Below are 23,950 nucleotides of genomic sequence, written 5' to 3' on the forward strand. Positions count from 1 at the left end.
ATGGAAAAGAGTGCTCTCGACTTGTATGTGAAAGCCGTCAAGGAGGGTAAACGTTGTGATAATGGTTTCAAGACCGAAACCCACCAATGGGCAGCTGCTGAGCTCGGAAAGGAGTTCCCTGAGTATGATTTTACTGGTCAAAAGGTTAAATCTAAGTTGAACCAAGTATGTACTACTGATCATTCACCTTCTATTCATTGTTGTACCCGTACTGACTCTTTTCTTTGGGGCTGACTGATTTCTTTTGGAAAGACATTCAAGAAATGGTATGATGCCTTTCTTGCATGTAAAGAGGCGAGTGGTTTTGGGTGGAATGAAGAACAGTGTATGGTCACTGCATCCAAGGATGTCTGGAATGCCTTCTTGGTAGTAAGTCATTTGGATTTTTTGATCATCCATTGTTTTGTTTGTTGGCTGATTAAGAATACATAGTCCCATCCATTGGCTAAGCGTTTCAAAAACACACCTTTCCCAGAATATCACGAGCTATGTGTTATTTTTAGTGGGAATGCCGCAACAGGAAGGTTGCGTCGGGGCACTAACGCCGACGTTCACGAGGACAATCCCGACGCAGCGAATGGGACTCTACCTCGAACGGGCACTCAGCAGCGTGGTGTGCGTCCCCATCGCTCGCACCGCAGGACCTCTGGTGATGCCTTCGAATCATCAATTCAATCCGTAGTTGAGGCTTTTCTTGCTCAAGATAACAACAGACCTGAGGATACTCCAACCCACAGGGCCATCACAAAGTTCAAAGACAAATTTGCTGCTGGTCTTGAAATGGATGATCTAGTTGCCGGCTACAGTGTTTTGGAGAACGAGGCCAAGGCTATCACCTTCTTAGCTATCCGAGACAGCCACCGCTGTTCAGCCTGGTTGCATGCTCAGATCCAGAAACGACGCGAACGTGACAACATGTAATTCCACTCGCTCGTATTTGATCAATCTCCACTCGCTCGACAAGTCGATTGATCTCCACTCGCTCGACAAGTCAATCGATCTCCACTCGCTTGTGAACTCAATCAATCAAAATCTTGCTCCTCATCAAAGTCAATCTCGCCGGGCCTTGTGTACTCTCAATCAGAACCTCGGATACTCAACAGACCCTCACATAAGACCCATGTACTCTGATCAAACCCTTGTATTATTTGTTTGAAAAGAAGTAACTACAATATTCTATGTGCGAGATGCTAAGTAACTACAGTATTGATTCCACATGTCCTGAGCAATCCGATCTCTCCAGGAATTGTTTGCTGCTCGTTCGCGAGCCCGACTTAGTGGAACCTCTTCCTCATCGTCTTTGTCTGGTGGAGGGTCGTCCTCACCAGTTGGTGCGCGCTCATTTGCATCCAGTCTAAATTCTACGCCATACCCTCGATCATTGATGATGATGTTGTGTATTACCGCTAACGCAATTACAAGGTCCCTCTGAGTCTTGAGACTGTACTCCAAAGGATGAACAAGTATAGGGAAGCGTTTCTTCCAGGTCCCAAATGTCCGCTCGACAACATTTCGCATCATCGAATGTCAAAGGTTATAAAGTTCTTCCTTTGTTTCAGGTCTGAAAACAAATGAATTACAAGCATGTTAGTCATGACTTGTCCATCTCCTTACACGCAGGGTTATACTCACCTCATCCCTGCTTGAGCATTCTCGCGCAAATGATATCGCACCCCGCGGTATGGAACTAGTGTCCCCCTTGAAAGAGAGTACCCTGCATCGGCGAGATAGAAAGAACGCAAGGGGATCTTAAAGTCCTCGGCCAAAGCACTTCCGAGGACTTTTGAGTCATGAGCCGATCCCTCCCAACCGACCATCAGATAGGTGAATTTCATGTCGAAGTCGACCACGCCAAGGACATTCTGAGCTAGACAACCCTTCCGGTTTCGATATGGGCCCGCTAGATGTTCGGGTACGCAGGCGGGAATGTGGCAGCCGTCTAGTGCGCCGATACACCCATCAAAGAATGGTGAAAACTTTGGGTTGTCCAAGATGACTTCGTGCATGAATTTCGGATCAGGGGTGACAATATACTTTGATTTAAGCTGAAGGAGGAGTCAAATGATATGATGAAACACCCGCAATATCGTTTCTCCACTATGCTGAAACCGATCCTGTGCTTGACGGTTGGTCGCATTCTGCCCAACAATGTACAGGAATATGCCGAGTTGTTCGTCCATGCTGAGCATTCTGGAAACAGGCTCACAGTCAATTGAATCCAGCTCAACTGAGCAACCTTTGAAGGTATCAATAGACAACCAGAGCATGGCTTGAGCCCGTCGGGCATTCCCACCAAGGATGTGTTTGATGTATGCGGCTCCGCCAAATATGGCATCGTTGTACGGCTCCCTGTGGTGCAATCTTGACCATTGACGGAGACCGATGTAAGACTCAAAAGTGTTCCTGAGAACCTTTTGCTGAATGGAGAAGGGGATGATGGAGGTGCAAACTCTGCCCTTCTATACTATCAGATAACAAGACCCACCAAGGTAAGCTTGGCAAGTTTTAATGAAGTGATAGGGTTGGTTGGTTCAAGATGAGCTTGTTGATGACACTGAATAAATTGTTGTTATTGTTAATGTAAGGGTTGTTATGTAGGTTGTTTAAGTATATATATAAGGCTGAACTGTAAATGTTGGGGTGACTGTGATTGGTGAGTAATGAACTGAGGAGCTGACAACTGGGGAGGAGGGAGCTCCTTATATAGACAAAAGTGGAGCCCCAGAGGGCTTGTGGGTTAGGGTTTTGACTAATCTAGACAACAGTGTGAGGGATTTTAGCTGGTGGGAGTAGATACAAATGATGTCATAATGTGTCAGGGGTACATAAATGATGTCATAAGAATGCAGTAGGGCCACATGAAGGCTGCGTAAAGTGACAGTAGACTGCATGAGTTGACAGGTGGATGCAGGGGGTGCATAAATGAAGTCTGAGGCTGCAGAGTCAGTGTGTGATGACATCATAATATGGAAATAGAAGAGTACTTGATAATATGTAATGACTGCAGTCTGATGGGGAGATGTATGTTTGTATCCTGTGATTTGTATAAGCATAATGCTGTGATCCTTGAATTGAGGCTGGTGACAGGCTGGTGACTGGGTATGTTGAACGTGTGATGGGTGTCCAGTGTCCAAAGAAGTGTAGGTTCCAATCCAGCGGGGTTCAGGTGATGCTTTCAGTGGTGACTAGGGGTAAAATTGGCCGTAGAATCCATTTCTGAGGTCTGTTTGATGGTATCTTGAGGCGTATTGTGAGTAAATATATGTATGCGAAAAAACTTTTGATTTTTCACTTTTCCGTCTACCACACCGATGATGGAAACAAGGAAGAGAAGGAACCGACGCTTTCGTTTCATCGGCTCTTGCTGTCGAAGTCGGGCCATCTGATTGTTTTCAGTTGATTCAATGTCCATTTTGGTGATGATACTGGTTGTTATTGGTATGTATCAATAGTTGTGTTGGAGGGTCCACTAGTTTATGATGTGCCGCACCAAACAGCTGATTCAGCTGATTGTTATAAATAGGGGAGGTGTAATAAATAAAATTTCCGATGAAAATTAGGGGACTCGCAATTTATAACGGGGGGCCCATTTATGCCGTATAACGCGGCAGCCAAACGGGGCCTAAATCTTTTATTATTTTTTTGAACATTTGTGTTATCTCTTTTGTAGGTTAATATTCAAAGCAAGAAAAAATTAAAAGGAGCTGTGTAAAATCAAATCGCAGCACAAGTAAAGTCAAGGAAGGAAAGAAAAAAAAAGAAAAAAAACTATACCAAACTCTTGGTAATTGTTTGACTGCTACGTCTAGTACTAGTCTGACTGGTTGGGATCACTGAGCGACTTGCATTCGCTGGGGCTGTTGCTGACTTCTTCGGGCGGCCCCTCTTCTTCGGCAAGACTTCGGGAGCTGCTGGTACCGTCGGTACCTTGGGTTGATCCGGAGAGGGCTCTGGTTGATCGGGAGCGGGTCTGAGCTTCAAAGTAAGCTTCATGACACCAGGTCGGGGCTTTGATGTTGATGACCCATTGCTATCGAGTGTTGATGGTGCCTGCGGAGAGCTTTCTTTGAGACGGGCAGGAGGTTGCTGCGATAGGCTTGCTCTGTTCTTCAGTTGGCTTCCTATGAGAGGTTGGGGCTTCGCCGATGTTGGTTTGACTACTTTTGTTGGACAAAACTTCTTCCGAGGGGGTTCGCTATCTTTTGAAACAATTTTGACTGTTTCAACTTTGGTTGGGTTTGAATTGGGTGGCCGATCATTTGTTGGGCAGATTTTACTCTGAGAGGGCTTTTTGGGAGGCAGATTGTGAAGAGTGTCCGTTATCTTGACAGGGGAATCGGGCCTGAATGATGGAAGAGGTGATGGAAGCTTGGAAGACATGTCGGACCGAGCACGCTCATCCTGCGACGAAGCCGAGCTTGTGCAGCTTGAATGGTTGGCGCGTGACTCGTCCGACTCTGAATCATCTTTATTGCTGCTGCTTTCATCCTTGCTTTGGCTTTCATCCTTGCTTGAATTTCCTTGTTGGTTGCTACTTGAATCACCAGGGGGGAAAGTGTGGCACTCCCTGGAGAGTGCCAGACCGTATGTTCCTTTGGGAAGACTGTCTGATGTCAAATGTGTGAGCATGTGGGATTTAGGCTTCAAATATGTTGACCTTATGTTCAACTCATGCTGATCTTTGATCCACTCCATGGTGAACATGTTGGTAATTGAGGTGAGGGTACCCCCACTTGATGCCTGGTACACCCTGGTATTCTACACTTAGTGGTGTGTTTCATGAATCAATTTGAGACCCCCTCCACTCAATGAATGGGTTGTAAAGTCATTGAGTGGAGATTCCCTCCACTTGATGACTGTTGGACAACCATTGATTGGAGGTTGTGTCCACTCAATGACCATATCTAAATTACCAGCCACCAAGTGGAGACATCCTCCACTCAATGACTGGTTTTTAATGTCATTGAGTGGAGGGATTCTCCACTCAAGGACTGGTGTGTATACTGGCTGTTGAGTGGGGGGGGTTCCTTACTCGGTGACTGGTTCTACTGGCCATTGAGTGGAGACACCCTCCACTTGATCACAGTTCACTAGGCTGGGAAAATCCCAGAGCAGTGACCAGTACTGCATGTTGGTCATTGAGCCGGGCCTCTCCCAGCTTTAAGGAATGTATGTACTGTACTCAGCGCGGGGAAAGTCCCAGCTTGATGGACAGTATGTACTGTCCATCCTGCTGCACTTTTCCAAGCTGAGTGGCCAGTGTAGGCTGCCTACCGCGCTTGGAAAGGCTGACTAGATGACCAGCATTTGCTGGTCATTGGGCCAGGGCTTCTCGCTGGATGACCAGTATCTACTGGTCATCGGATTTGAGCTCGGAGAGGCTGCAGATTGATGACCAGGGCATGATGCCTGTCAAGCGCGGCCTCTCTGAACTCGATGACCAGTTTGTGTTGGCCATCCAGTCGAAGAAGCCCTGGTCCGATGACCAGCACCTATTGGTCATTGTTCTGGGCCTGTCTGAGCTTGGTGAGCAGTCTGTACTGTCCACCAACCTCGGAAAAGCCAAGCTGAATGAACAGTATTTAGTGTACTGTTCATTGAGTTGGGGCTTTCCCAGCTCAATGACCAGCAAACAAAGGTCATCAAGCCCGTGTAAACAAGCAACTCGCCAATGTCCACCCTGATGTTTGGCCGAACATGACGGTGGACATATGTAGCAACAAAAAAAAACACGCTCCCCGGGGACACCCGGGGATACAGAGCTGATCCCTGTTGCCCCACTGCCACCGTAGTTCACTTGTGCCCAGATTGAAACTCCTGGAACACAAGCTTTTTTGGTGATTTGCAACACATATGAACACCATTTTTGCCACTACAAAATGATGATGATTTTGATTGTTCTGGATACAGCAGGTCAAAAGAGCATCATTCTTATCTTACACCTGGTGCTAATAATTACCATGTGATAAGAGCAATCAACCCCATTTTGTTGCACAATGGCCACGGACATAATGGTAGGTGTGATGAAGGTATGTTACCTGGAGGAAAAAATCACCCAAAACAGTCAGGCAAAAGGTGTGAAGATGATCAATCTACAAGACAAACGGTATGACCCTGCATGCTGAGATGTGTGTGGACATTTCAGAGTTGACTTTTCACCTCAGAGTTCAGACCAGCTATTGAAATCTTTCTCCTGCTGGTTCCAGGATCATCAAAATATTGATGCATCTATTGATATCCACCAATCTGCCCCCTTCCCTCTTGAAGCTTAATAATTTTAACCTCTAGCTGCTGCATTTTATCAGGCAGATGGAGGTCAAGTGAAGGAAAATTGTGCAATGTGTATTCACATACAAAAGGTGCATGGACCCAAATGAACAGCTGACCGCATGGCAAACTTTAGCCTGCATAAGTGGACCATCACTTGGTAAACATGGTTGGTGAAAAGGCCTCTTTGATTGTTCACATTTCATATTACAGGGAGGGAAGACAGGTTACAGAGGTTTTCCCAGCTTTGACACTGTGTGATACTCAAAAAAGAGAAATTTAATTTTACATAACTTTCCTTCCAATTGATGAAGGGAACAGGCATGGCAGAAATATCCCACAAGGATTAATCTACCAGTTAGCTGAGTCTTTGTGGTTGCTATAATTTACAGCTATTTTTCATTATGTGATTTTATGTGGGTTTTGATTGAAAAAAATCAGCCCTGAAAAATCTTCCTTCTCACTTGGTCAAGGATATCTTTGAGCATCAGGATAGTTACATTCTTGGCAAAACATGTTGTGAATTGAAGCTCACATCCTGGATTTTGTTTGATATGAACCAAACAGAAAACTTCAACTAAGATATTTCCATGTGTTGGAATTGAGTTACAGATCATCCCGCAACCACTTCACCTACAGTTACACATCTGTTGGGAAAAAAATTGAACAAAGAGTTGCGACTCACATCTAACTCACATCAGACCATTTGACTGACAGAATTACGGCCTGGCACTCTCCAGAGAGTGCCACACTTTTCCCCCTGGTGAATGCCCGCCGCTCAGGTCAGCTACTTCGTTCATTTCAGGAAGAGTACCAAGCTGGATACCGCCGCTTTTAGTAGTGCCGTCGGTTCCAGTACCAACGTTGAACAGCTTCTGATAACCAAGGAAAGGTAGCCTTCCTCTGGCATTGGGATGGTCTCGAGTGATATTGCTGATGCTTTTGGTGACAAATTCTTCCTCGATCGGCGTCCAAGTCCTTGAATACATCAGCCAACTGGTCATCGGAGCTTTACCACTTATGCTAGCTGCATCTGGGTTGACCAGCCGAGCAATTCCGTTGTTCTGCATGTCATTGTGAAGCCAAATCCCGGTGGTTCCTGCTCGCCCAGTCCTGAGAACCTTGCACCAGTAGTGCTTTCTGCCGTAAAACCCACGCGAGAACAAAGTGTAGCTGGCCCCATGCAAATTGAGCTTGAAAGGCCAATTAGTCAATGCAAGAAACTCCTGCTTCTCGCGACCATCAGGCAAAGTTGTAACATCAACAAAAAAATACAGGTGCAGAGGGGCTTCTCCGTTCTTGAACACCAGCCGCGAAGTTTCATCCATTATGTGGTGGAGCTCATTAGATTCATATACTCTGGCAATCGATGGTTCATCTTCATCGGATTCATTGGCTATGCGCTTCTTTGACTTCTTATTCTTCCGGAGTTTTTTGGGTTTTGGCTGGGTCTTGGTTGAATTCGGTCCAAGTATTGGGCATTTACAGGTCAAGCCCGACTTGCCGGCGAGTCCTGTTGTAGTCCAAAGATTCATGAGTTTCTCGATGTCATAATCAGGTATGTTGTTGGTCATAAACATGGGCTTGCGGATGTTGATCACTGATATGCTTTGACTCTGATTTCTGACTTGTGGATCAATTGTGTTGCGGTCATTGAGCTCGCAGTTGAACGTTCGATCTTCTTGGAGTTCAAACAAGCCCTTCAAAGCCTTCGCCGAGTTCCTTTGGGGGTCCAACGCAATCTCCAAGAAGTAGTCGCACGAGGCATATTCGCCCGGCACAAAATTGGCCCCGAGTCTCTTGTTTGCAACCATGAATAGTTTGGTCTGACCGTTCGTAAGAGTTGACCGGAGCCGTCCTTTTTCCGTTAGATTGTGAGTCGCCCAAGCATTGAAGTGCCTGACGAGATTTTCAAAGAGGCTTTGGCCTTTACCTTTGCAATTGCGGAGCCATAGCGGTGAGTACAGAGCAAAGAGTGACTCCAATGCCGCCGCTAACCAACATCGGTTCTTGAGGTGATCAACTTGAGAGGCACTGTATGATTGATAGGTGGTGTACTCGTCGCGATATACATTAGGTGACTTCTTTGGTCGTCCGCCGGTATTTTTGGTCTTCTTGTCACCCAGGAGCGTATCAGTTGTATCCGGTGGTCGACCATCATTCTCAAACTTCCGCTTCCTAGGCTTGACCCAGCCCATTGATTGGGATACGTCCGCCTGCATTTTCGTCTGAGACCCATACTTGACCGGAACGCCTCGCATAACCGCCTTGTAATCATCTTCTAAGTAAGACATGAAGGAGTGGAGCTCGATCATCCCAAGAAGGATGCACTTTTTACCCTCACTGAACATTTGAAGCAAAGAGCATTCGGTGAGGATACTGGGCACAGACACAGAAAATTACACAGCAATCACTGACCTGATTGAGTAGTACAATCGATGCATACTTTCAATGGCGTTTGTGGTCTCTGGAAGTGGTTTAGTGTTGTCCTCCGGCGAATCTTCCTCCAGTGGGCGGCGAGATGGGAAAAGCATTGCCTTGATGTCCGACATGGCCCACCAATCTAACCACCGTCTAGCTTTCGGAAACAATCGCCGTAGCTGATCCATCTGTTCATCATGAGTTGGTCCGTCATCCTTCGCTTCTTCAGTTAGTTCAAGACATCTTCGTTGAAACTCGGACTATATTAAAATAAAATCAGCATGCTTCAGAGACCAGTACTTCCATCACGAGCATCATGGGCAAGAGACTCACCTCTTGATCGGATGAGATAATCGACCGGTTCCTGCGCACACAAGTAACCTGAGCTCTGAAGTGCTGACGGCATCCTTTCAAAGCCAGGACAGTATTCTGCTCATCAGTCGATCCAAACGCTTCCATATAGGCGGATACAAACCCATCTCGCTGGGCCTTTGAAAAATCGACTACCTGGCGAGCCAGTATGGCTCGATCGCGGGGGGTATCCAGCCCCTTGACTATCTGTTGCAGTAAAACCAAGAAGTGGTTGTGGTAGAAGTTTGTCAAAAGTCCTTGAATCCACGATAGAAGTACTGGTATCCATTGTCCAAGCTCCACGCAGAACATCAAGGTTGTGAGCAAGTATCCATTCTCAAAGAACCGGTACGTGACATCTGATATCAGACCCCCTTGATAGACTTCATTGCACTCATCTCGGGCAAGGATTTGGCTCGCCATCCATTTTGACTGGAATGAGAAGTATTCGTTGTCTTCAAGATACGAACATGCAACAATTGCCAGACCTCGCCTAGAATTTCAAATTTAATACAACCATTAGCCCCAATAGATGATATAAATGAAATTGAAGCATTAAACCAAGAAGAAACACCCACCGGCCCAACTGAAACAGATCAAGGAATACCTTGTCCCCAACGCCTCCACCCAGCTTATCTGGGGCAATGTTAAGTTCGCGCAAGATGTTTCTTTGGAGATAACGCAGTCAATCGGCATTCACCAGGCTTGGATGAATGGTGGTGACACTAGATTCTGTACGGTCAAGAGCCTGTGCGTCACCAATCTGGGAGTAAAAACGGTATGAATTTGATGGAATTGAAGACAAGTTGCAAAAGATAAATTGCACATACTTTGAGCTTCAAAGCACCGACCGTTGGGTTATTCTTGATCGTTGTTTTGAGCTTATCCTTTGAAAGCTTATCGGGTTTCTTGGCTTCTGGCCACGGATGATTTTGGAATCCACGGTGAAGAATTACTGCCCAACCAGTCTCAACGTGTTTGTCTACTCAACATGCGGTCCCGGAGGGTCCCTTTGGACATTCCAACCATTTCACTTTGCCGGGGCATCGGCCGGCCGATCCAGGGCACTTCGGATTCCTGTGAAATAAAGAGTGCTTCAGATGGCAGAACAACCCTTAGGCTTGAGCAGCAATTTGGAGAGACTTACGATTGAAGATACTTCCTAATAGCTCCAGGGGCAGTAAGAGGTGATCCAGCCCATTTACATTCATCTTGGTCACAGACCATAGCACCAAGGCAGTAGAACCGAAGAACTTTCCAACGTTCATTGGTACATCGTTTGGTACCGGATGTTCTGGTATAGCCAACCGTCCCAAAGTTTGTGATATTCATATCAGGTGTCTTCAAAAATGTTGTTTGGCGGTTGGGGTATATTGGATAGCCTTGCGAATCAAGAATGCAATCATGGTCTATGTATGTCTCAACAGAAGAAAAATTATCAGGGAATTGCCATTTCGCGAATTCCGTGGGTGTGCTGGAATGGTTGTTGTTGTCCTCATTATCCGAGGAGCCTGTGTCTTCTGAATCTCCCATAGCTTGCAAAATGATGGGTCTCGGAGAAGATGGCAGATTGACTGGTGTGAGAATCCGTGCTTATGTTTCCTCCTTGTGGGTCCCACATTGTAAATCTATGAATGTGGTGCTTGCTCATGCATATTTGCATTGTGCATATATGCATTTACATGGTTAAGCATGTGATCCATTGTAAAATTGAATATGGGATAGTGTATTTACAGTTTTGCATAGTGACTCGTGCCACCTTGTAAACAAGGTGGTGCAAATTTGCTTGCTGCTGCGGAGAGGTATCATATTACAAGGACTTTTTTACATAGTGTTTTGTCACAAGGAGGAAAATAAACCCAAACCCTTGTAAAATTACACTTTGCTACCCTTATGTGTAATTTTACAAGGGGTTATTTTGCAAGGCCTTGCACCTTGTAAAATTAACCCACCCCTACATACAATACTGACCAATACTGATCCCACTTGTTTGCCGGATGCTGGAAGCGGAAGCAAGGAAAGATGGCTATAAGACAAAACATGAAACATGACTGAACAGAACTTCTGGTTCAGAGCCATTTTTGTCTAGGAATGTTGGCTCAGGAACCATGTTTGGCTAGGAATGGAGGGCTTCCCATCAATCTGGGAACCCCTTCCAGACCCAGATCTGAGCCAAATTTTGCAGGGAAATTTAGGCTTTGAGACTCTGGGAGGCTCTCAGATTGCTCCCAGATTGCGACGGTAAGTCCTCCAATGTCGGCTCAGAGCCATGGTCGTGGATTCACCGGCATTTCACAACAAAAAAATTTGCTGTTTTTGTCGGTCTAGCGCCTCCATACATTCTCACGATCTGCTGTCTCAGTCTCCCTTTCCTGCAACAGTTTCCTCCTGGTGATTGCGCAATGTAACAAGTGTCCACCGATATTTCGCTAAATAACAAGACATTCGACTGGATTTTCTTATTTTTTCACAGATTATGAGTTAATTGACTATTTATATGAACACGAAAAATGTTAACTGTCTTTTTTGATTGTACATGCAATGACTAAACATATGCTATAGGTAGATGTGATGATTTATCTGGGCCTCAGGGAAATCACGGAGACTCGATGGTACTAGTTTCACTGCCTCGTCTTTCGATTTTTTGTTCGCCCTTTTCTTCGATCGATGAGCTCGATGAGTCGACCGTCTTTTTCTTTCCAAGTAGCTTCAACTTGCGCAGAAAAACGAGGGAAAGCAAAGTTGCTGTCGTATGAAGTTTTTTTGTTTGGTTTTTAGTTCAGGTTCATTCAAAATCAAGAGAGGTCAGATTTTCTTTCCCTAGCCCTGAAATTCCGAAGGAGAATCGCCCGGAAGCATCGGAACACACCCAAACATAAAGCGCCAAAACAGAGCCAGAAGCCTGCCCTTAAACCTTCCAAAAAAGCTCCAGGACTTGCCACGGTCTATCGGATGACAATGAAGGATACAAATATCAATTTCATGCTCTCACAAGAATTTGAGGATACCATGAGGAAGTACTCACCAGATCATCTCTGACAATCATCCCTTCTTCTCGCGCTCTGGATCTTGTGACTTGAACCTTTTGAAAAGATAAATTCCAAATGACCAGTAAGTGGATGATACTAGATAAAAGAAACAGATGGGACGTACTTGTAGCAAAGTGGCTAGACTCAATCCAATGGCATTTCCCATTTCTGTTTTTTTTTTTCGGAAACGAATCAAAAGAAGTTATCAAGAGATAAAGGAAATTTTAGCATCCTCCTGGCTCCGGACCAAATGAACCCATCAGGTGAAGAGAATCAGAGGAAATGGGATGCTCACGTGCAAAAGTGTGGAAGACTCCACCCGTGACGGCTTGTTCCGATTGGCTCGAGATCTGACTGCCGTACATTGTCCCTGTGGCAAACTGGAATTGGCAGTTGAGACGAAAGAAAAAGACATTGATCAACAATCCGTAATCAGGTTGACGGGTAAATAAGCTTGAGGCAGATAGGAGGATTCGAGATTGACTGACTACAAAGTCAGGTCCGACAACAGATAGAGCAACCGAGGCAAAGTTGTAGGTCCAATAACTGGCCGAGGTGTCCATCAGCGCCGACAGCAAACAGCTTGTGGCAGTGCCGATACAGCCCAAGACCATCAAGAGCTGGGCCGGGATGATGTGGGACAAGAAGCCGAAGGCGATGTTTAACAACAGTCCCAGCACAAGCCTATGTGAATGTCCAACATAACGAGATTTGTCAGCAAATTATCCCCTTCTGAGAATTTGCTGTCCATTCAAGAACTTGGTCAAGGTGATCTCGGGGGCTAATTACATTGGAATAAATCGGATTACGGATTGCGTTAAGTCTAATCCCAAAAAATCTTGGAGGCTGTTTTCATAACCAGAACGAGATGTTTGATGGAGCAGCAAGTCAGTTTCCAGGTTGCGAAGGTTTGGACAAAAAGCCAAAATGTCCCGATACAAAGCCAAAGAAAAGGAACGTAACTATTGATGGAAGAAGAAGTTTTGGATTACGAAGCCGAACCAAAGCAAGCAAACGACCGAGAGTACGATGGAGAACTGGTGATGATCTCGTCTGAACAAGTCGAGTTTCAAGATAGGTTCGGTAGGCTTGTTCCAACCATCGCCAGCTTTGAGGGACTCAGTCATGCGGTCTTCGAGGACCTTCTGCCAGAAAACGAAGCTTGCTAGGATTATCACTGCGCAGATGAACGGCAGCAGCACGACTACTCTGGTCCACCCTTCCCGAGAGCTGATTCCAAGCGCGAAGGTGAGTAAGCTCAGGCCCGTGATGATCAGGATTCCTCCTAACCAATCGATACTTCCTTCTTTATTTACCCTCTGCTTGTCCTTTGGGATGATCAGAGTGGCGGATACACATACACCTATCGCCGAGGCAGCGCAGAGATAGAAGAACTAGATGCGATTTCCACGATAGAGCCCCAAAACCGGACATGGTTAGCCTGTTATCTAATTTTTCTGCTCTGTTCATCGTCTAGACTGAGATTTTTTTGCAAGTAAGGAGCTTACGGATCTCCAACCAGGACCAGTCCCTTGGGTGATGAACCCGCCGACGAGTAGGCCGAAGGTGCCTCCCAATGGCGCACCGGCGCTAAGACAGGCAAAGCCGACACGCTTGAGGGTGGATTCGGGCTCGAGGTGGTTTCCCAGGACGCCGATGAGCGAGGGTGCAGTGGCTGCAGCCCCAAGTCCTTGGAATACTCGTAGGACTGAGAGCTGGACATGGGTACGCGAAAGCGCACAGCCGAGAGAAGCCAAGGCGTAAAAACTCGTACCCAGTTGAATGAAGCGTTTGTGACCGTACTATTTGAGATTGCGCATTCATCGTGAAGAAAAGGCAAAATATCTTCAACGTTGTATCTCGGTTTGGTCACCAACTGATAGAGCAAAGTGCGATGAGAAGCCCGGTGAATTGGACTCCTGGAGGGGAAGACGATGGTTGTTCGATTTGGGAGTTGAAATGCCCGAAGGAGGAAGAAGACGCAGAAGGAATTTTTCAAAGGATAGTAATCATAAGGGACTGACCACATCAGCTAGCCTCCCGAACAACAGCAAACAGCTACCGAAGCCAAGCGGGAATCCACTCGAGATCCATTGCAAATCACTCGCTTCAATATCTATTCATTCCAGAGGAAAAACAAGAAGATTCTTCTGAGCTGTCCTTTCTCGGCACCCAGATAGTCATGAGCCAGTCGATACGTTACCTAGTTCTCGCTGGATGCTCGGGATCAAGAGGTTCAATGACAATGAGGTAGCATTCTGATACAAGGATTAAACAAGATCGTGGGTGAGGTTAGTTATCTAGCTGGATTTCAATCTATAATAATCCCAATCACTCAAAATTTGAAGGGAAATTTAGATAGCCAATTCGACTAACGCTAACGACGAAAGCAGTCACACAGATGATGATTATAGCCAGTGCCCTGGCCACAGAGATTGGCTGTGGCTCTTCCTTGGGCACGCTAGGAATAGCTGACTTGTGCGGCGGAGAGAAGAAGTGGAAGATCGGGTTGAAGGTCGAGATGAGCGAGCTCTTCGGCTTCCTTGTCTTGCGCCCGTCAATCTGGACCGGGCTGATGGACTGGGTCACGTAAAGCTTCAAAGAATTTGGTGAGGAATGGCGAATCAGAATCGACTTGAGCGGTTTCTTGGTTGTTATCTCGCTAGCAGACATGTTAATGTGTTTAGCTTTTTAATTATATTTCTTATTTAATGTGGGGAAGGATGTGGGAAGGCAAGTTTGCCTCTTGAAGCGATGTTAGCCCTGCCTTGCTTTTTGATCAATGCGTGTTTTGTTTTTGTTGGGTGGGATGTCACTGATAAGGAGACGGAGAGAAAGGAGCACGTTCAACTAGGTTTATGCTGGTAGGACCTGAAGACTTGGGCCAATGGGCGCGGAGGGTGGTTCTGATTTCCGAGGGGTTTGGCTCTCAGTTAATCAACAACTATTTTCTATTGAATGCTGGATCACGAGATGCGTCAGTAGGGGTCGCCTGATAAGCAGCGGCTCTTGGTTTTCTGCGGGCGGTTATAGACGTGGAGTGTGGTTCGTTGGGGGGTCTTCCGAGAACGCCACGGCGGCCTGTTCGCTGGTGGGTTTAAGAGCTCGGCCAGGGGGAGGGATGGCCAGCCCATCAGCAGCGGCTCGAGTCAGGCTCCGGCCCAGCCGAATGCCCAGCAGCAGGCTGCTGATCGCGATCGGCAGGGAACGATGGCAAGAGAGAACGTGATGACTGAATTCGCCCAAAAGAAACTTGGGAAGCGCGATGTGCCAGGCCAGACAGCCGGGCTCTGCCTCGGCCGATGAGAAGGGCTATCAAGCAAACCAAGACGATGGATCGGCTGAACCATCCAGTCTGAGTCTAGCTATTCTTGGTCCTCCATGCCTTTCAGTTTGGGATGTGTTGCTTTGGGAGCCTTCAGCTTCCAGGAAAAGTTCCCCGTCCGGCTCTGTCTGACCGGAAAAAGAGAACAGGTTTCGTCGATGGGCTAGAGCCAACCTTGAAAATAGCGGTGCTGTTCTGCTGGCTGGTCGGTGGCAGTCCACCAACACAATCAAGCCTGTGTCGTCCCTGACTGAGGCCACAGCTAATGCCGGAGAAGGTGGATAAATATTTCTTGCAGCCAAGGGTTTGAAGTTCGATCTTCTTCTGGAGGGCAATCGATTCATCTCCCCTTCACAGATAGTATGCACTGGACTTTAGCGCCCTCCGGAATTCAGCGGACTGGATGCCCGAGAACGGCGAGGTGGCCTCCTACCGATTGCCTTCATCGCCTTCCTCGCCCAGCATTGATATTCACAATCACAATTAGGTTAGGGAACAGCTATTTTTATGTGCAGTGTGTCGTCGAGTCTTGCTCTTCCTTTCCATCCCGTGCCACGTTTGTTAGGCAAGTCAACCCAGTTTATCACGCACATCGCTAAGCCGTAAAATGTGTTTGGCTCATCTAGTATGGCGTTGTTCTACAACCCTAATCGAATGGCACTCCCATCATGAAATATGTGGTTGCAATCGAACTTTGAAGCTTTTCGGATGTGGATGCCGATGGCTCAAATCATCGCATTGACCTGTTTGTGCATACAACAACTCTCACCAGAAAACTGCTTTTTGTCTAACCTCATAAGCTGCTGGGAGAGGTGATTGATCATCAACACGACGGGTGCACTTTGACGTCCGAAGTGCAGCGCGTAGACACATTTAGCGCCCCAATCGAGGAGAACACATTAATATAACTCAGGCCATGCCCCTTGCTAACTTAACTAAGTCCTCCCTGCTGCCGCGGAGTGGTACAACTCTGATCACATTGCGCCAACGGGAACCTGCGAGGCAGTGTCCTCCATCAAATCAAAGAGAGGAACTTAGTTAATTTAGTGCCCCTTGGTTGGGAGGACTCGCCCAAAGGAGGAACTTGAATGACGAAATTTTTGACTGAGTCCTCGAGTTTCAGTCTTGATTTCTTCATTTTACAGATTTGTACTACTTTTTGACTGTCAACTCTGCGGTTTATCTCATTCCTAACTTTGGACTCTACTAACAGTTCACGCAACAATCCCCATCATGACTAATGCGCATAAGAGATGTGTTTACTTGAAATTTCTGTCTTTCGAAGTGAGCATAAATCCGTTGCTATCTCAGTGTTGCAACCACCTTGCAGCTAAAGCTTGGGTAGGCTTGGGCGGTCCACAGGTGGGGTTCCTCTCAGATGTCTTGAGGACACGTCTGCTGTCAGATTCAAGCACCGGAGCCGTCAATCTGGGGGCCTGGCGCTCGTCAATCTGCCTTGTCGGTCATTGTGCTGTGGTCTCCGGTGCCAGGAGGGTTCGCCGACGGTGATGCTATCCTTTACGAAGCAGAGAACCTGGGCAGGAGCTGCGAGCTTATTTTAGCTGATCGCGGTACTTATTTGGCTAAGTTCGGCGGAGCTGCCCCTTCGGAATGGGGATTCTCACTGAAAGTTAAACTCAGAGGCTTCGGATCCGATGCGAGCTCGCAAATTGCGCCCGCCGCTGCCTGCCGTCATGTACTGGTTCCTGGCCAACAGGCAGTAATCGCGAACTTAACACAAGTCCCTCCCGCCAAAGCCACTGCAAATCAAAGTCAAAGGCTTCGCCACCACCCGCTAACTTGGAAGAAAGGGACTACCCAAGTTCGCCAAAAGGTGCACCGCATCTCGCCTGCTGGAGATCAGATCGGCAGTGCCAATTTAAGTGAGATACATCAGACCCCTCGACGCTTCGACATGCTCATCTTTGTTCTTGAGCAAACAGCTACTTCATTTAGCCCGTTTCGACTTGGGGAGGCTTACATGCGCTCAGAGCATCATGTCAACTGGGTGGCGCTCAGGTTGTGAATATGAATCCCACTTCAGACTCACTAGCTGGTTCTCAAAAATCCGGTCTGTTTCTGGACATGGTATGTGTGTACTTACATGCATCTGGCTTATCCCTGACATGGTTGCGGCTACCTAGCTACCTCGATGCCGTTTCTATCCGGGCAGAGACAGGCTGGGCTTGTAACTTTGTACAAGCATTGCACCATGGAGCTGGCTGAGACGAATCCCCGCCGAGGCGGCTTAACTTGAGTTTTCGAAAATTGGATGGTGCATCCTGCAGGTGCATCGCATTCCTTCCCCTGGAAACAAGATCAGAAACCTTAAGTTGTCACCTCCCAGCAGACATCCCATACCATCCCTTGAACACTCTGACACACGTTTTATGTACCATGTCAGCATTCGAATTATCCGAATTGTAGCTTTGTACATACACCTTTGGCAGGTGCTTGCGAAGTTGCATTTTCCAGTACATAGAACTCAGGATTGACGCTTGATCACAATCAACGAGGGAAGGGAGTCTCCTCCAGCTGGCTCATTGGGACTGCGCTTGGACCCATTGGACACAGGGCCATTCTCAACCTGGCTGTATCGGTATGACATATACATACTTCCGCTCTTCCAGCCATTTCTCCCCCTTCAGTTGCACATAATTTGAACAGGGTTTCCTATTAACTCTGCGCCTCACTTTTCACGCCCACTCCACTCAACTCCCCTTCCCTTCCCAGTCATTCTTTTCTGGTCAGAAGGCTTGCCAGCCTGAAAAAAACTCCCCAACAACACACGTCCCGTAACTACCACTTTTCATTTAACCACAATACCACGCTCGCTACTTTTGTAGGTTCTTCTTTACTACTCACTTGGGCTCATCATTGACTGACTGACCTCAGGTGTGCATTTGTGGTCGTCCTCTAGGACCAGAAATCGCCAATCTTTAATCACCTCCAACCGAACATTGCAACAGGATTTTCAGCACTTGTGACGTCTATCGATACCTTTTTTATTCCAATCTTCCCGAAAACATGAATTCGACACATCAATACTCCGGCCGCTCTCCCGAATATAACGCAGGGGCTTATGGTCGTGATGGGGCACCCGCTCAAAACTTTATGTCCTCTCTGGCTCCTGCCCATCGCCAACCAGCACCTCAGCGGCCCAACATTGCCCCTTCCGAGCGTCCTCTTCCCCCGATGGATCGGCTGTCTCCCTCATCGCATCCGGGTCCTCGAGGCCCTCCAACTTACCCCGCAGAAGATCCCTTTGTTTCTCCGTTTGATCCCAAGCTGCCTCCTCCTAAGGCAGCGTTCCTCGAACCCACCTCACCCACCTCGCATAGCTATGAGTCTCATTCATCGGGTGGATTGATTCACGGTGAATCAGAGAAACCTTCAACCAGACAAGATTTCTACCGTCCCGACACGCAATGGAAAGATCTAGACCGAGCCAAGCAACAAGGATCTAGGTGAGATTGTGGCTTTTATCCTCCTGGGTGTCAATCGTGCGGCCCTAACCTAGCATTGCTTTTCACAGTAATTGGCTCCAAAAGCAATCTCAAGCCGGCTCAAAGTTTAAAACCATTACGTGGATTATCGCAGTTTTTGCTTTAGTGATCATTGGCGCCCTTATCGCCAAAATTATCACCAAAAAATCAGAACCTGTTACAGCCCCTGCGTCATGTAAGCCCACTCGCTCATTACACAGTGTTGAGTACTACAACCAAAGCGAGGAAAACTAACTTGGTTTTTTTATATTTGATTGCTCACAGTGAAATGGGCAAATGGTGCTGATCACGTCCCAACCTTCGGAGCAAACAGTACCACCTCCGCCGCTCCCACTGACACGTCTAAAACAGCAAAGACCGCCTCCGATTCAACAAGTAGCCCCTCGACATCTGCCAAAACAGCAAGCGCAAAACGGCACCTAGTAGTACTTGATTGAATTTAACCTTCCTCTCCAGATCATCCATCTTGAACTGCTCGTAGCTTACGCGGCCATTTGACACTCTCTATTCGGTTTCCTTCGAGTCGATGGTGCGCGCAAATAATATTTATTGTTCTACAATCACAATTGAGCTCAAACATCATTTCATTAAGAGTGACCGAATGGAAACTTGTCAGCTTAGCAGCTTGTACCTCCTAAATCCTTGCCTCATCATTCAAATATTTTTGGGAACATTGTCTTTTCCCTGCCTTTCTTTTTTGTTGCTGTATGGGGCTCTATTTTGGCAAGAAATTTGCTTTGTTGATTTATCAAGACTTTCCTTCGAGGTAGGAATTATATTAGGAATTATGTTTAATTTGACTGCCAAATTTACCCTTTGTTTCTTTTTTTTTCTTCTGATCTGTTCCCAGCTGCCTGTGTTACTTGCTGCGGCAGAAAATCCTTAAACCAAGACTGTCTTTTCTTTACCAGATTATGTAAATGTTGTCTCCCAAACCTGTGGCATTCTAAGACTCATGAGTTGCATGATTCATTGTGCAACAGAGCCTGCCATTCCAATCTGTCATCAAAAGAGGGTTATCTTTGCTTTGGATTACATTTTGTATGAATTCTTACAATCTTAGGCCCCATTTAGAGCCAATATAATCTGGGTGATATATGAGTTTTTTTGCCTGACATCCTATGTGACATCTGATCAGGTGCGCCAAAACTTGATCAGATGTCACAAAATTCCAGAGTATACCGCACAATTATATTGGCTCCAAATGGGGCCTTAGCTAACATTCAGTCTCATGTTGATTTTACATAAGCATGACTGCAATGAACTGAGTTATTGAACACAATCATTGTGCATTTAGATTGGGTTGTATTCATTAACTCACCAGTCAGCTCCATGCTGATTTTACAATACAATTTCTCATCATACACCAAATACTAACAAGATTCACATCCTCCTTATGAAAGAACACCAGCTTCCAATACTAAAATTCCAGTTTCATGGGAATTGGAAAACAACACTTGTGGCAGTTTTTCCCCATTTTTGCATCTATTGATAGAACAATGAGGTTATATGGGTGTTTTGTTTGCAGTTTAATTTTGTTTCAAACTTCTACTCTTGTGATCCCTTCTTTGGCTGATTGACAGTCATTTTCTTGGTAATATTTTCCTCCTAATTCTTATTTCTTGCTTTGTATAATGTTCTAAGTACAAATATTCATTATCAGCTGATCTGATTTCTTCTTATCTATTTTATCCACTTGATTTCATCTATCATGACTATTTGAGTCTCTCTAGCTGTTATTTGACACCTTAAGAATTCAATTAAGTTTTGGTCTTCTTCTCTTCTTGAAATGGTGTTGTCATCTATCACCAGGGGAGATCTGTTCCCACTCTCCAGAGAGTGCCATATGTGTTATTACTTCTATGAAGGTGTTAGAGGCCTTTGGTGAAGAAATATTGGATACATATGAACAAGACTAAAAGTTAGCTGGAACTCAGTTGGAAATCATCTTGAAATAAACCATAGCTCTCCCCATTAAATCATCCAGAAATCATCATGAATTCATCCAGAACTCATCTAGAATTCATCCAGAACTCATCTGGAACTCATACAGAATATAGGCCTTTCTTTGCTCCATGACCAGTGTGTCCTTTTCATGGAGATGTGAAAGGTCCAGCCTGTTATATTGTCCCTCTGATGTACTCACAAATTTCTGTATTAACACAAAGTTTTTACTTTTCATGTGGCTGTGAAAGGCCCATCCTGTGATATTTTCACTTCAATGCATGCACATACATCAGGGTGACAATTGGCAAAGCGCAAAAGCGTTCACTTGCATGTGCACATGTGAATTTTGAAAATAAGGATCGCCAAGTGATACCCGTTTGGCGGTACCTGGCACCCGTGGGCGGGTATCCGAAAATGGCCACGGATACCCTCCGCGGGTGCCGGGTGCGGGTGCGGGTGCGGGTGTAGGAATTGGGTGAAAAAAGTGACAGGTAGCCGGGTACCTGTTGGCAACACCCGCCACCTTGGTGATAAACATGCCGCAGCATTGATATCCAGAGCCTGTGGCGTACCCATATCCTTTCCAATCGGATAGATACATGATCTTGAACACCTAACCAGTACTCCCCCCACCACCTCCTGGAATGGCTCCAACGCCTCAAACTCAAAAGCGTCCTTGGCAAAAATCACCCCCATCCATCACCTTGTCCAGAACAAACTCCGAGTCAAACACCCGGGAACCTGTCTCAGATGATCCAGAAACCACCATTGTGATTGATGACGATGCCGGCCTCACCCAGTCAGAAACCCCTACCACAAGCCAGCCTAATACAACTGGCCCTTGCTGTGGTAGATGGAAAAGTGAAAAATCAAACGTTTTTTCTCATACATATATTTACTCAACCTAGGCCTCAAGATACCACCAAATAGACCTCATAAATGGATTCCACAGCCAATTTTACCCCCAGTAACCACTGGAAGCGTCACTGGAACCCCGCAGGATTGGAAGTTACACCCTCTTGGACCTTCATGGACACGGCCAGCCTCAGTCATTAACCTGTCACACCCCTCAAGTAACCTTTCCAGGTATACGCATACTCAGCCCCAGCCAAACACATACTCTTTTCTATCCCTCTTATCTCCACTGCATATGCAGGGGACCAACCCCATTTCTTTTGTATTTGACATGTCCCCGCCTCATTTATGCACCCCTTGCAGCTGCATGCAGTCTTCTGACCCCATTTCTGCACTCCTTGCATTAGTCTGACACCACTCATGCACCCCTTGCATGAAGTACCTCTGTATTTGACATTTCCCCGCTTTGTTTATGTGGTCCTTGCGTCAGTATGACATCATCTTTCATTTCTCACCCCACTTTCTGCCTGTATTTAGTATCTTCTGACACCACTTGTACGCAGCCCACCAGCTGAAATCCCTCATCCAGGGTCCCCCTTGTAGCTAAAATCCCTCACATTTGTCTATATAAGGAGCTCTCTCCCCCCCAGTTGTTTTTCCCTGAGCTCAGTATTCCCCAGTTATTTACATACCAGCCTTCACACTTACCATCACCTTCACCCATCACTACAACCCTTATATTTGCAAATAACTACTGAACTCACTCTCAAATCTCACATACCTGTCATTGAACAACTTCATCTGGAACTAGACCAGACCTATCACTTGATTAAAACTTGCCAAGCTTAGCTTGGTGGGTCTTGTTATCTGATAGTATAGAAGGGCAGAGTTTGCACCTCCATCATCCCCTTCTCCATTCAGCAAAAGGGTTTCACAACCACTTTTGAGTCTTACATCGCGAACTAACTGACCCGGAGGAACTTAGTAAGTCCCTTCTCATTTTTCTTTTTCATTGAAGATCCTGCTGACATATTTACTCAAATCTTTTCATGTAGAATGAGCGCAGAGGAACACTGAAAATAATGGCAGTAAAGCCTATGCTACCTACCACAAACCCGAGATCTCCAATCAATTGGATAAAAGAGGTCGTTAGATGATCACTTACGCATGCAAGATGTAAGTTCTTCTCTTAGCTTTTGCTTCTGGTTTGCATTTTTACAAATGTTCCTTTGAATTGTTTCTTTTTAGATGTGAAACCAAAATACATCGACCGACAAACGACTCTTCGTGCAGCAATCTATTGAGGCACACATCCACATGTCTCAACAAACAGCGCGAGGGCGAATTGAGCCGCAATCTAGCCACTTTTGGAGTCACTGGGACTGGTGATATTGATCCTCAAGAGGTAAGTCCCCTTCTTGGATTCCTAGTTTTTCATTGAACCCAGATTTATCAGCTTTTCCTTTTGTACCAGGTACAACAACTCTGTGCAATCTGGTGCGCCAACGCCGCCCAGCCGTTTTCGGCATTAGCAGACAAGTCCCTCAAGGCGATCCTCCATCCTACAGTTGTCAAGTACATTCCTTCCGATAAAGTTATATTGCGCTCTGTCCATATGCTCTACACAGCTGTTCAACACAGTTACCGGAAAGAATTAACTGTAAGTAGCTTTTGAATCTTTCCTTCTATCTTGGATTGTGTATTTACTCATACACGACTTTGCTTTGTCCATTTCCTTTCATCATAACCCTCTCTAGAAACATAAAGGCGCAATGTACATTGGGGCCGACACATGGCAATCACCCAATGGATTTGATATCCTTGGGGTGGTTCTTTATTGTATGGTCAAGCTCAGCGGCGGTAAATTTGATCTTGAGGCAATGCCTCTTGATTTTGTCCAGCTGGCTCGGAGTCATACTGGCGAGTATCTGGCCGATACCGTACGCACTGTGGTTGAAAAATTTGGTATTCAAGATAAAGTGAGTCATTCTCACATGTAACCCGAGTTTTTTTGCTGAATTGTTTTAATTCCTGCCAGATTTGTGGAATTGTCACCGACAACGCCTCAAACAACTCGGTGATGGTTTCTGAAATGAAAAAAATCAAATGGGCGCGATTTAAAGGCGATCAACAGTGGATTTGGTGCTATGCTCACATCCTCAACCTTATTGTCCAGTCAATCTTGCGACTGTTTGGCACGGCAAAAAAACGTTCAGCAGAAAATGCAGATGAAGGTGATGTAGATTCTT

The 23,950-nt window shown here is 46.1% G+C and overlaps 4 protein-coding genes across 4 annotated transcripts; 2 read left to right on the plus strand and 2 right to left on the minus strand.

The window, feature by feature from the left end:
- PtA15_8A559 (uncharacterized protein) lies at window positions 1-682 on the plus strand (the record flags this gene model as incomplete). Its single annotated transcript, XM_053172000.1, has 2 exons — window positions 1-165; window positions 476-682. The coding sequence occupies 2 exons, from the start codon at window positions 1-3 to the stop codon at window positions 680-682; spliced, it is 372 nt and encodes a 123-aa protein (XP_053023208.1).
- Window positions 683-3,768: 3,086 nt separating this feature from the next.
- On the minus strand, window positions 3,769-4,380 carry PtA15_8A560 (uncharacterized protein; the record flags this gene model as incomplete). The annotated part of the gene is made up of 1 exon (XM_053172002.1): window positions 3,769-4,380. One exon carries the CDS (start codon window positions 4,378-4,380, stop codon window positions 3,769-3,771), a length of 612 nt encoding a protein of 203 aa, XP_053023209.1.
- A 7,255-nt stretch (window positions 4,381-11,635) lies between these two features.
- On the minus strand, window positions 11,636-14,741 carry PtA15_8A561 (uncharacterized protein; the record flags this gene model as incomplete). Its single annotated transcript, XM_053172003.1, has 12 exons — window positions 11,636-11,784; window positions 11,909-11,984; window positions 12,065-12,121; window positions 12,193-12,236; window positions 12,364-12,448; window positions 12,557-12,752; window positions 12,858-12,914; window positions 13,032-13,462; window positions 13,577-13,870; window positions 14,093-14,184; window positions 14,272-14,326; window positions 14,445-14,741. The coding sequence occupies 12 exons, from the start codon at window positions 14,739-14,741 to the stop codon at window positions 11,636-11,638; spliced, it is 1,833 nt and encodes a 610-aa protein (XP_053023210.1).
- A 3,679-nt stretch (window positions 14,742-18,420) lies between these two features.
- On the plus strand, window positions 18,421-19,336 carry PtA15_8A562 (uncharacterized protein; the record flags this gene model as incomplete). Its single annotated transcript, XM_053172004.1, has 3 exons — window positions 18,421-18,860; window positions 18,929-19,074; window positions 19,164-19,336. 3 exons carry the CDS (start codon window positions 18,421-18,423, stop codon window positions 19,334-19,336), a joined length of 759 nt encoding a protein of 252 aa, XP_053023211.1.
- Window positions 19,337-23,950: the final 4,614 nt, after the last annotated feature.

This window comes from Puccinia triticina, chromosome 8A, assembly GCF_026914185.1.
Source record: "Puccinia triticina chromosome 8A, complete sequence".
In the NCBI taxonomy this organism is placed as follows: domain Eukaryota; kingdom Fungi; phylum Basidiomycota; class Pucciniomycetes; order Pucciniales; family Pucciniaceae; genus Puccinia; species Puccinia triticina.